Source organism: Strix aluco, chromosome 5 (genome assembly GCF_031877795.1).
Source record: "Strix aluco isolate bStrAlu1 chromosome 5, bStrAlu1.hap1, whole genome shotgun sequence".
Classification (NCBI taxonomy): Eukaryota; Metazoa; Chordata; class Aves; order Strigiformes; family Strigidae; genus Strix; species Strix aluco.
In genome coordinates, this window is record NC_133935.1 from 34,161,684 (window position 1) to 34,174,255 (window position 12,572).

The window sequence follows — 12,572 nt, forward strand, 5'->3', positions numbered from 1 at the left end:
TACCTCCTTCTTCTTCACGTTTTAAGTTTTTGAGAAGAAACTTCAATTTTTCAGACTCCTCTTTGAGTCAGGAAACTTCAATAGTATATGTTCTTCCATTAGGGAACAGTTTCTAGACCTCTCTGATAGTTACTGTTGCTCTCTTTTGTGTATTCTCTTATTGTTCACTTCTCATTACCTAAAGTTCAGTACTAAAAACTAGGCCTAAAACTCCAAATAAGGCTATACCATGCCTGACTACAGAGGATGAACTACTTCATCTGTCTTGTAGATGTTGTCATTGTGTTCCTTTCCTAATACCTATTAACATACTGTTGTTGATTCCTTGTCAACTTATAACCGTAACTTGAAGATCCAGATCTACTCAGATGCTAGTCAACTTCTACTGTCCAATATTTATAAACCCGATATATTTCTTTTCTGGTGAAGTATCTTACACATTTTTGAAGACAATGTCTCCAATGTATCAGGCATTTTTCAATACATAAACTGTCCTCCATCATTCTAGCATTTCTTTGCTTGTTGGTACCCATAGCACTTCTATACATGCCCTGTAAACTATAATTCAGATCATAAATAAAATTATACCAGGCCTAGGACTGATCTTGTAGAACTCTATTTGACACAGCATTTTAAGGTCATAGCTGACAATCATAAACATTTAAATATGTCTTTCTACCTGGGGGTGGGGGGGGGCTGTTTGTGCTAGACCAAGTTTTCCTGATTATTAGTTTCACTTCTAACACTTTTATAAAATGAAATAAAATGAAACAGAGAGAAAACTTGAAGTGTATTAGCCAGCTCTAGGGAAACTTTGCATCCTCCACTGAGACTCTTCCTAAAGTTTATTTTGGAGCAAGCCATTTAAACATGGTTTTAATTTCTTCCCTTATGTCTTACACAATGATGTCTCTTTTGAGTACTCTAAATTCTTGGTTTTGTTCATATCTTCCTTGAATTTTGCTGAGCTGGTAATTAGTACAACTCAACATCAATGTGGTATTCCTTCCCCAGGGTGTGCTGAGTCTATAATCCTGAGCAATGCATAAATCTGTAACCCAAAATGCCTTATTATGTGCTTAGTTCTTGCCCATATTCTTCAGATACCTTAAGCGTAACAGAGTGGCTGTATAGGCTGCATGCATAGCTGGGTCTGTTTCGTATTATCACAGGTAATCTCTCAGCACCCTATTTGCCTTCACTCGGCATGAAGGGCTAGAACTATCTTTGACAGCTTAGGAAATGGCATCTTACAACATGTACATCCTGAGTGCCACTGAAGGGATAGGATGTAGATATTCTGTATTGATGGCTTAGTTTCAATTTCCATCTCTGACTGAATCAGTATTTGCAGTCTGACTCACAAAAAAAAAAAAAAAAAAAAGAATTGTCATTTGACTGTGTGGTGCACACGGGAGAACAGACAGCATGGAACATAGGCTCAGATACCACATTTAAATTTTTTCCAGGCACTCACTGAGAGTTACAGGTAGGGTTACATTTTTCCACACTTTTGCATGTAGGTCCCTTTATTTCTTTGTCTTTCTGCATTTATCTGCTTTCTTTTTTTCTTCAACTGAAAACAATAAAGAGTTAGTCTACACAACAAAGTAGAGCAGAACCCTGCTCACAAGGTGAGTTTCCTATGTGTAGTAATACTACTACTAATAATGGTAGTTCCTCAGTCCCAGGGATGGGTGGAGAGAAGTAAATTTTGGTCACAAGAGGACCTCTGATCCAAAGGTTTTCAGAAGCTGGAAGGAATATTTTGATGCTTTAGGCTGTCATTTTCTGGACAGACATGGAGATTTTGAGGCTGGCTGATTAAAACGCACAGTTCTCCTTTTTTGCTGGTTAGCAAGTATTTAGCAGTTATGGAAGGCAGGAAAGTCTCTTCTCCCCACCTTTTGCCTTTTGATCACATCAGAATGTAGGGATTTTTTTAAAGTGGCAGTTTCACTGAGACTCCAACTAGCCTTAACAAGTCCCACAGTCATGGACAACATGATCACTGAGCCAAATCAGGCTAGCTCAAACTGGTCTTGACAAGCCTTGAAACTAAGGACTGCATGAGAGATAACAATGATTTTGAAGATACTTTTATTTAACTACCAAAATTTTAAAGTGGCAGGAGTACCATTCAGGGTTAATCTGTACATAGGTTTCACAAATTAAACTGGAAAAGTATTATTTGCAAAATAGTACTCAGGGAAATGATTGTTTCTCTCCAGTCAGCACTGGTGAGACCCATCTGGAGTGCTGTGCCCAGTTCTGGGCTCCACAGTTCAACAAGAGACATGGACATAGCTGGAGTGAGACCAAAGAAGGGTCACAAAGATGATGAAGAGACTGGAGCATCACTCATAGAAGAAAAGGTTGAAAGAGCTGAGACTGTTTCACCAGAAGAAGAGAAGTCTCAGAGTCTTATCCGTGTGCTCAGATACCTGATGGAGGAAGTAAAGGAGACAGACCAGTCTTCGCAGTACTGCCCAGGATAGGAGGCAATGGACACAAACTGAAACACAGTAAATTCTACTTAAACGTAAGAAATAATTTTTTGAAACAGGCTGCCCAGAGAGGTTGTAGTGTCTCCCTGCTCTAGCTGGCTCTTCTTTGAGTGTGGGGGTAAGACCTATTGATTAGGTATTAGATTAGAAGGCAAGATACTTTTTTTTTTAGGAGATGGGATTGCCCTAACACTGAAATATCTGTTAGTATATTTTTGTTAGCTTAGTTGAAGTACATATCTAAAAGGATACAGGCTTCTTTACTACTGACAGCCTTTTGACATTTTAACTCTTCCCTACTACACAAATTTTGCAATTGCTGAATCAGTATTGTCAATATAGTTGCAGCATGCCAGGGACTTCACTAATGTCTTTTGATCTTGGGATGGTGTTTTTATTATTAATATTAAGAATGGTTACCTGAATGTCTGCAAAATCATTATTTATCAAGAAGATAGCATGCTTCAATTAAAAGTTTGTCATTTCTCTGGTCTTCACCATGCTAAAAATTGTAATTGTGATTAAATGAGTGTAGACTTTCAGCTAAATTTGGCTAATCAACTTATACAGACTGTTCTTCTGCAGCCTGAATGTCTAATCTGCCTCTATTTGTCTACTGTCTAACCTGTTTCTCTTTCATGTGGAGCTTCTGTTTGGATAAGAAAAAAAAAAAAAAAAAAAAAATCAAGTGTTTTCTCTGCTATACAGTTTTAGGAATGGCTTCTTATGCTATATGTGAACTATTTTTGTTTTGAAGATCCTTTCACTGTAAAATCTTCTGTGATCTGCACTAACACCTATACTGCTAGTCAAGGAAGGAAGCCAAGGCATGTTGTGTGATGATGCATGGAAATGAGGTTCTGTTTTGGGGAAGTAAGGGTATGCATTTTAAGGAGACATAAGAATTGGTTTAAGGTCCTGGGTAGGAGATAAACAGAGCCTGGATTTGGACAGGGTGCTTGGAAAGGAAAAACAGGCGAACTTTCAATATTTACTGTTTGATTGAAATTTAGTATAAAGGAGTCACATTTAAATATTTGTCTCTTCACATGGGAACTGCAAACCATTTTTATTACCAGCTCGCTCTCAACATTTTTTTTTTTCAAGTAATGCTGCTTGGCAGTAAGAAAAATTCTTTGTCAGGTTGAAACACTGTTCCATACTCTACCAATGATCTGCTAAGTTGTATGGTGGGATGCTTGCTTTGCTTTGTCTTTTTCTCATATCTGTAAAACACCCAGGACAATATCAGTGCTACTTGTAAAGTAGATTGTGATTGATCTCCTTAAAAACTGAGAATTGTTATTTTGGCCAAGTTACTCACAGCTATTTCCAGAAATCCAAACCTGAAAATTGTTCAAAGCTTTTGACAAGTTTATTTTATCCAATTAACTAGAAAAAGTTATTGTTGAGGCGGGGGCGGGAGCTAATCTTAGAAAAGCCTCCCCTTTTCACACTACCTCATATCCATTAAAAAAACAGATTGCCTTTTGCAGAAATGGTTGGTAAGACCAAGAAAATTTTCACTGCTCAGAAGTGGGCCAGGAATAATTCTCTGTGTAGAACAGAGTCACTGTGATGGTTCAGGAATAGTTACAAAAAAGGATGTTGACACATAATGCCAGAGGCCAGCAGCCAAGTCTTCCAGTGTCTCAGACTACTAGGGAAAAAGAAAGAACTTGAGAAGTGCAACTCAAAATAGTAAGCACCTAGATCAGGGAACTCTTTTAAAGTCATGCAGATCTACACGGACCCATCCAGAACTAAAAGTGAGAGAAGACCTAAATTCTGCTCCTTGAAATCCTCAGATTAGGACCTTTGTCATCTGCTTTCCTTACACAAACAGAGATGATCTTGTCCCTTTAAAACTTGTCACAGAGCAGAGACAGGAATCCCGATGTGATGGCGTTCAAGTGACTGCCGCTACTTAGGGAGCAAGGTCTGAGGGCTCTTCTCCCATTTCTTTCTACCTCCTGTCTTTATCTCTAACCTGTAACCTGTTCATGGGGGAAGGGAAGGAAATCTCTTTTCTCCTGGTGGACTGAGAACAGGTTTACAAAGAGCAAGCTTGAAGAAAAACTTGCCCAAAGGTATGGATGTGAGGGATGGAGCTGGTGAAGAGGATCCACCCCTGGGCCTACAGCTGCACTCATGCACCAGTGGTTACAGTGCACTCCCAGTTACTCCCAGCTTCCTGACCAGTTTAAAGTGTAATAAACCAGAGTAGTAGAGATCTAACACTAAATCGTCAAAGCTACAGAGTTTAAGGCACATTAAGCTTATTTCAGTCCTTATTCTCTGAGGAATGTGCAATATATTAAACAGACCCAGATGGATGACAGCCCTTCCCAGCTTTGACTTTTGTATCACTTACAGTCAGATTCCACTTTATGGTCATCTCCGTTCACCTACCCTGGAAAATAAGCTTGATGCCATCATCTTCCTACCAGTAACTGCCCTTTTACTTGTCAGAAAAATATTCTTACCATTCATTCAGGTTACCAGGCTGAGTTTCCTAACCCTATGACGACTGTGGATTTGGTCCAGTTGCTTATGTGGGAACAATGTCATGTTCATGAGAAGCATGGCAAATTTCACTGCCCACTTCAGTATGCTTTTCAGTCTGATTTTTACTGTGTGGTACTGAAAAGCCTAATTTTTTCCTTTCTTCACCTTTTCCTTAATATCCTTCTCTCCTTCAAAGTATTTATTAGCTGCCCTGCATGCACACACAAAATAAAAATAGGACTAAAAGAAAATATGGAAAAGTGACAGTTCATTGTTTTCACTTTTGTTATTCTAATGCATCTCATTTATCCTTGCCCTTTTAATCTATCTCATTTCAACTAAAACTATTTACTAATAAGTATAATTTAATTGTCTGCAACATTTCATGTATGAAAATAAATGCCAGGGCCTTTTGCAACATACTACTTGTCTTCTAGAGCTCAAATGCAGCCGTGCTAGAAGAGTCACTTCTTTGCTGAAATAGCCCACTGACGTTTTGCATTACAAATTTTTATAAAGTACAATAGGGCAATATATTACGTTTGAGCTTAATTTGTTCTTTTCAACCGAAAAAAAAAATAAATTTGGCTGCTCTTTAATTAAAAGCCAGTTGAGGTTTTTGCTTTCTGATTTAATAAAAAATTGTCCCAAAGAAATCATAGCAATCCTTAAAAAAAATTTAATTTTGTTGTCACTTGGTGAGACTTAATAATTAAGTGGAATAATAATAATTAAATCTGATTCTGATTTATGAGGATTGTCTGAAAATTATTTTGATATTCTGAGGATTTGGATGAAAACCTAAACTGGTGTTTTCCTTTAAAGAAGACAATGGCAGGTTTTATGAAACCTATAAAAAAAAAAAAGAAAAAAACCCCAACAATCTGTGTCCAGATATTTAAATGTAACATTGAGGCTGAAGCATTCTGTTCACGCAGGCTGGATTTCCACATTATTTAACTTATCTGGGAGAACCGAGGCTTCAGCGGGCTCCATTAATGTTTAAGTAACATCTGATACACTAATATGTATGTCAAACTACCTGTTTGAGATTTTTCCCCTACAAGTCTGCTTCTGGCTTCTGTAAGTCTTAAAGAATAACAGTATACACTGCTGTAACTGAGAAAACGTTAAACTAGCACCTTATCCGGATTTTATATGCATTAACTAGGCATTGACAGCTTCATTTTATAAACACAAACTATTTGTAAAAATATCAAAAACTTGCTATTCACCTACAGAAGACCACAAAAAATGCAGGGCGCTGGCAAGTTCCAGACACTTTTCAACACTATATATATTCCTCTGAAGGTGTCTCATCTTACCAAAACACGAAATTCTGTAGAAATACCGTATCCTTAATAGTTAAAGATATGGTTAAGGGAGCTGAATCTTTATCCATATTCAAAGCTCAGCCATGAAATTGTGTTACTTCCTTCTCTTTGAAATCAATTTACGACAAAAATAATGAAGCTACCCCCTCGGTTTCTATCCTAATCTGGAGAAAACCCCCTAAAGAATAAGCCTGCATTATGGGGGAGACTTTTTATCTACGGATTTTATTTTAATTTAGAAGGAAAAACAAAAGTTTGCCGTTCCCGGGGTCTCTCTGGCTTCACAACGCGGGATTAAACACATCTTTTCTCTCTCATCTGGGGTCCCAACAGCAAGAAACTCCCCCGAATGAAAGTCCACCGTCTTCTCTTCACTCCCCGAAGAAACTGGCGTGATTTTGTGGCACTCATTTTACAAAAAAGATGAATTTATAACTCCGAAGAAACACAGACTCGGAGGACGAAAAGCTCTTCCTGGCTAACAGTTAGGCGGGCTCTGCAAAGCACCAATCACAGATCACCGCTTCGCTATAAATTCAGGCATCGGGGTTACTGTAGCCCAATTACTTTCTTTTGATTAGGAAGAAGTCTCTGCAGCGATGTCGGAGACCGCTCCCGCCGCCGCTCCCGCCGTCGCGGCCCCCGCTGCCAAGGCCGCCGCCAAGAAGCCGAAGAAGGCGGCGGGCGGCTCCAAAGCCCGCAAGCCGGCGGGGCCCAGCGTCACCGAGCTGATCACCAAAGCTGTGTCCGCCTCCAAGGAGCGCAAGGGGCTCTCCCTCGCCGCGCTCAAGAAGGCGCTGGCCGCCGGCGGCTACGATGTGGAGAAGAACAACAGCCGTATCAAGCTGGGGCTTAAGAGTCTCGTCAGCAAAGGCACCCTGGTGCAGACCAAGGGCACCGGCGCCTCCGGCTCTTTCCGCCTCAGTAAAAAGCCTGGAGAAGTGAAGGAAAAAGCCCCCAAGAAGCGGGCGGCCGCAGCCAAGCCCAAGAAGCCGGCGGCCAAGAAGCCCGCCAGCGCCGCCAAAAAGCCCAAGAAAGCGGCAGCGGTGAAGAAGAGCCCCAAGAAAGCGAAGAAGCCGGCGGCCGCTGCCGCCAAGAAAGCGGCCAAGAGCCCCAAGAAGGCGACTAAGGCTGCCAAGCCCAAAAAAGCGGCGGCGGCAGCAAAGAGCCCGGCCAAGGCGAAGGCGGTGAAGCCCAAAGCAGCCAAACCCAAGGCGACCAAGCCCAAAGCAGCTAAGGCGAAGAAGGCGGCGGCCAAGAAGTGAAGTGTTGAAGTGGAAATGCTTAAACCCAACGGCTCTTTTAAGAGCCACCCACTATTGTCCGAAAAAGGGCTGATACATTCCGTCGCCGAGCTCCGTGCCTGCCGCAGAGCTAACCACACGCCACTATCCGTGTGGGACGTTCGCCTGTGGAGTGGATGGGACACTAAACTTCCGGCCGTGGTTACGCTAAGACTTGGAAAAATAAAGTTTAGATTCCCTGCGAAAACGCTTTCTAAAGGCTGACTTTTTCTGAGCACCGCAAGAGGGTGTATGTGTTAAAGGGACTGCTTAGGGCGGGTGCCGCTTTAGAGCGCGGAGGTTTCTTTCGGTGCCGTAACCAGCGCGGTTCCTAATCGCCTGGGTGCGACCGCCGCACCTCTTAGTGACGGCAGCCGGGAACTGTCAGCACGGCTCCTCCTCTTCCTTGGCAGTGACCTTTCCGCTTGGCAGCGCTGTCGTGGGGCACGTCTTAACTTCTGCGTGATTTCACCGACCTGATCTTTGAGAAGGGGCTGTACGGGGCGGGTGGTCGGGTAAGCGGTCCTCTCCCGCACCCTGCCGGCCGGGTGGCGGTGCAGCCATATCGGCAGGAGCTCTGCCGAGCCGCCGTCCTAAGGCGCTGCGAGCAGGGCGCTTTGTGCCCGGGGCTGCCGCACCCGGTAGGAGCGGAGAGGTGGAGAGGCGCGGAGATCCCCGCGGCACCGGTGACTCCTGGAGCTCAGCCTGTGGCCGCTTGTGATTGGCTGATTGGAGAAGCCGCAGCCGCTGATTGGAGAATTAGAAAATTTCGAAAAGCCCGCGCTGCCAACGGGAGAGTGAGCGCTGCCCGCTCTGGCTGGTGATCCAGGGGCCGTCCGTCCCCGTACAACCCGTCCTCCCAAAGCGTCTACTCCGTCTCAGAGGTGTCCTCGCTTCTCCTAATCTTCTGATCTACAAGGCTGCTGCTTCCTGTGTTCTCATACAGAATGGAATATTTTTAAGATTCGACTATCCCGGGAAAGCTATGAAAAAAAGTGATTAGTGTCGTTTTCTTTCCCCTCACCCCCTTTTTTAGGGGTGGGTGTTAATGTAGCTATTACAAGCTATATGTATTTATTTATGAGGAAGTGTGTGGTACAATGTTCTGCATCTTACATCTCTACCGTAAAAAAGCTTAACAATACGGCTTACATTTATTGAAAAAGCATTAGAACGTTAAGTCATTAAATAGTTAATATATTCGAGTATTTTTATCAAGCACTTCAGAATAAGATTATTCATTTTTGCAAGCTCCGATAATAAGATTTAACAATTTATTTCAAATCGTATTTACCGTTTCTTAGGTACACTTTCACACCTAGAAACACCGAATACTATTGTGTTAAAGCTCTTTCAGGGAGTATGTGGGTGGCTCTTAAAAGAGCCTTTGGGTTAAAACTGACAGTCCGAGACGCTCTACTTAGAGCTGGTGTACTTGGTGACGGCCTTGGTGCCCTCGGAGACGGCGTGCTTGGCCAGCTCGCCGGGCAGCAGGAGACGCACGGCCGTCTGGATCTCCCGCGAGGTGATGGTGGAGCGCTTGTTGTAGTGCGCCAGACGCGAGGCCTCGCCGGCGATGCGCTCGAAGATGTCGTTGACGAAGGAGTTCATGATGCCCATGGCCTTGGACGAGATGCCCGTGTCGGGGTGCACCTGCTTCAGCACCTTGTACACGTAGATCGAGTAGCTCTCCTTGCGGCTCTTTTTGCGCTTTTTGTCGCCTTTCTTCTGCGTCTTGGTCACTGCCTTCTTGGAGCCCTTCTTGGGCGCGGGAGCGGACTTAGCCGGCTCAGGCATTTTAAGAGCGTTTTTATTCTTACTCCGAAGAGTACCGAGCTAAAATGGCCGCGGCGCCCTCTATTTATAGGGCTGTTATGCAAATACCAGACACCTAAGTCGTACAATGTGATTGGACATTTCTGTACGGGGGAGTGTCTTTCTCTGATTGGTCACCATACGATCCGTCTTCTCATTGGTCGTATAAGCAACGACTGCTTCCACCCAATCACCAAGCGCTCATCCCGCACAGGAAGGGATAAAATGGGAAGAGGCGTTGCGGCAGTATGATTTCCTTGATTTCGCTTCGTGCTAGGAAGTTCTAGATTTTTTTCTGCGCCTAAAGCATGTCTGGTCGCGGGAAGCAGGGAGGTAAAGTACGAGCTAAGGCCAAGTCGCGCTCATCGCGGGCCGGGCTGCAGTTCCCCGTGGGCCGTGTTCACCGCCTCCTCCGGAAAGGTAACTACGCGGAGCGGGTGGGGGCTGGAGCTCCCGTCTACATGGCGGCCGTGCTGGAGTACCTGACGGCCGAGATCCTGGAGCTGGCGGGCAACGCGGCCCGCGACAACAAGAAGACGCGCATCATCCCCCGCCACCTGCAGCTGGCAATCCGCAACGACGAGGAGCTCAACAAGCTGCTGGGCAAGGTGACCATCGCGCAGGGCGGGGTGCTGCCCAACATCCAGGCCGTGCTGCTGCCCAAGAAGACTGAGAGCCATAAGGCTAAAAGCAAATGAGTTTAGTGAGCAAAGCTGCTTAGATTTTTCACGACATTGTAACCCAAAGGCTCTTTTCAGAGCCACCCACACAGCCAGAAAAGAGTTGTGTTACTTTGTTTAGAAAAGTGCTTTGGTACTGTTTCTTGCATGCAGCCTTTTGTTATGGAGCTAAATCTGTTTTGTGGCAACGCCTTAAAACTTCTGGTTTCTACCTGAGAAAGGTGATGTATTTCCTTTCTAACTCATTCTTAGTGAAAGAATGGTAATTATACTTTTTAAAGTTAGGTTCTTTTGTGTACTTGTAACAGGGTTGGTAAAATACTTGTTCTTAATGTTGAATTTGTTCAACTTTCATGACTTTACAGGCTACTTATGGTGTGAAATACGGGAGGGGGGGTGGCTAAAAAACAAGCAGGACAGGAAGAAAAGCTATGCAAGCATGAAAGTAAACAGGAGACCATTCCAAACCCATGTAGCAACATCTAAGAATGAAGAAATGGATGCTTCCTTTGTAGGCCTTTGTTCTTTAAAAGATGTAAAGCTTCCCTGTGGCTTAATTCTGTTGCGGGTTGGACTTGATCTTAAAGGTCTGTTCCAACCTAAACGATTCATTATCTACAAACAAAATGAGAAGTGCTTTAGGGGAAAGGGCTCATTTTGATCTAGATCCTTAACTAGTCAGACCTGTACTGTAAAGCAACAATGTAGCATCCTTCTGTTTAGAAGAAACTCCTTACAGCACTATTGTATTCTCAGTTTAACTGGGATTTTCAAGCTTGACACTCTTAAATTCCCTTATTGTGTATAGCTATTCCTGTTGTTGCATCAGTTAAGTGGGCAATGTTATTTGAATTAGTATCCTATATTGTTAGCAAAAGTATCACTCAAAAGCACAATGTTAAAGCTCTTTAGATTCACTGTTACAAATTCAGAAAGACTGTCTAGATTATTCCTCTTGCTAGGATGTTCCCAGAAGCTGTACCTGATGGTCTGCAGCACACTGCATTGAGTCTATACCTCCCACCTGTGCAGCACCTCTGCCCTCCCCATCCCCTGGGGAGAAGAAGGAAGGCTCTGGTCTTGGAGGAAGGAAAATACCACCTATAGTAAGATACTATCCCCTGTGCCTTCCCACTCCCAAGCTGTAGCAGAGAGGCTTTTTAAGTAGGACTGTATAATGGCCAAAGAGGGTCATTGGTGATCATATGTGGAGAGAAACAAAGGAAGATAGCTGTCTGGAGCACTAGACTATTCTGATGTGTTGACAATATCTGTGCCTAAGGTTCTGCTTGCTAGTGCATACATTTAGAGTTGTAATGTTTCCATTATGCTGTTTTATTGATCAATAGCTGCAGCTGCATATCTCCTGCACTTATACTTCTCTTACTGAAAAACTATGATGATATAAAAACTGTTTTAATACGCACAAGTCTTCTGTATTTAGTTTCCAGAACAGATCCCTGCATATGTGTGTGTCAGAAGATCTCAATCATAGAATGGTTTGGGTTGGAAGAGACCATCAAAGATCATCTAGTCTAGCCCCCCTGCCATGGGCAGGGACATCTTCCACTAGATCAGATTGCTCAAAGCCCCATACAACCTCACTTTGAACACTTCCAGGAATGGGGCATTCACAAATTCTCCAGGCAACCTGTTCCAGTGTCTCACCACCCTCATTGCAAACAATGTCTTCCTTATATCCAGTCTAAATCTACTCTCTTAGTTTAAAACTGTTGCCCATTGTCCTGTCACCTGTCTTTCTACCTGCCTTGGTAAAAAGTGTCTCCCCATGTTTCTATATTGCAAGGCTGCAATAAGGTCTCCACAGAGCCTGCTTTTCCCCAGGCTGAACAGCCCCAACTCTTCCAGTTTTTCTTCACAGGAGACGTGCTCCAGCCCTCTCATCATTTTTGTGGCCTTTCTCTGGACCCACTCCAACAGGTCCATGTCTTCCTTGTGCTGGGGACTCAGAGCTGAATACACTACTGCAGGTGGGGGTCTCACAAGGGTGGAGTAAAAGGGGAGAATCACCTCCTTTGACCTCCTGGCTGTTCTGCTTTTTATGCAGCCCAGGATATGATTTGCTTTCTGGGCCACAAGCATGCAACTCTAGATCAAAACACAGGAATTCCAGAGAAAGCTCATGAGGTGGGGGTATCTGTATCCAGGAGTGGGATTTCTCTGAACAAACTCCCTGTATGTGGAAATCAAAGTTGGTACTACAGGAGAGGGTCCTGCCCTTCCCTGAGTGTGGAGGTAAGTTCAGCATATCTCTCCAAATTCTTCTTGTTATCTGACCAGAAATTATTTTCTTCAGAATTTCGTTCTAAACACTTATTTCACTCACTACTGTGCTCACCTTAGTAACAAGAGTTTCACTCTCTGTGATACTTAGGTCCACTTATTAACATTCCGTATTTTTGTTCTTAGCCACTAGTAGTTGTA

At 43.5% G+C, this 12,572-nt stretch overlaps 3 protein-coding genes across 3 annotated transcripts; 2 read left to right on the top strand and 1 right to left on the bottom strand.

Moving 5' to 3' along the window:
• The first annotated feature begins 6,893 nt into the window (after positions 1–6,893).
• LOC141924424 (histone H1.01-like) lies at positions 6,894–7,840 on the top strand. Its single transcript, XM_074826888.1, has one exon. It carries the CDS (start codon positions 6,949–6,951, stop codon positions 7,612–7,614), a length of 666 nt encoding a protein of 221 aa, XP_074682989.1. The 5' UTR covers positions 6,894–6,948; the 3' UTR covers positions 7,615–7,840.
• Positions 7,841–8,689: 849 nt separating this feature from the next.
• LOC141924426 (histone H2B 1/2/3/4/6) lies at positions 8,690–9,535 on the bottom strand. Its single transcript, XM_074826890.1, has one exon. The coding sequence runs from the start codon at positions 9,427–9,429 to the stop codon at positions 9,049–9,051; it is 381 nt and encodes a 126-aa protein (XP_074682991.1). The 5' UTR covers positions 9,430–9,535; the 3' UTR covers positions 8,690–9,048.
• Positions 9,536–9,629: 94 nt separating this feature from the next.
• LOC141924425 (histone H2A.J) lies at positions 9,630–11,556 on the top strand. The gene has a single exon (XM_074826889.1). It carries the CDS (start codon positions 9,756–9,758, stop codon positions 10,143–10,145), a length of 390 nt encoding a protein of 129 aa, XP_074682990.1. The 5' UTR covers positions 9,630–9,755; the 3' UTR covers positions 10,146–11,556.
• The last annotated feature ends 1,016 nt before the right edge of the window (positions 11,557–12,572 follow it).

Excerpts from the sequence above, each read along its gene's own strand:
- LOC141924424 (XM_074826888.1), top strand. The coding sequence starts at position 6,949 with ATGTCGGAGACCGCTCCCGCCGCCGCTCCCGCCGTCGCGGCCCCCGCT.
- LOC141924426 (XM_074826890.1), bottom strand. The coding sequence starts at position 9,429 with ATGCCTGAGCCGGCTAAGTCCGCTCCCGCGCCCAAGAAGGGCTCCAAG.
- LOC141924425 (XM_074826889.1), top strand. The coding sequence starts at position 9,756 with ATGTCTGGTCGCGGGAAGCAGGGAGGTAAAGTACGAGCTAAGGCCAAG.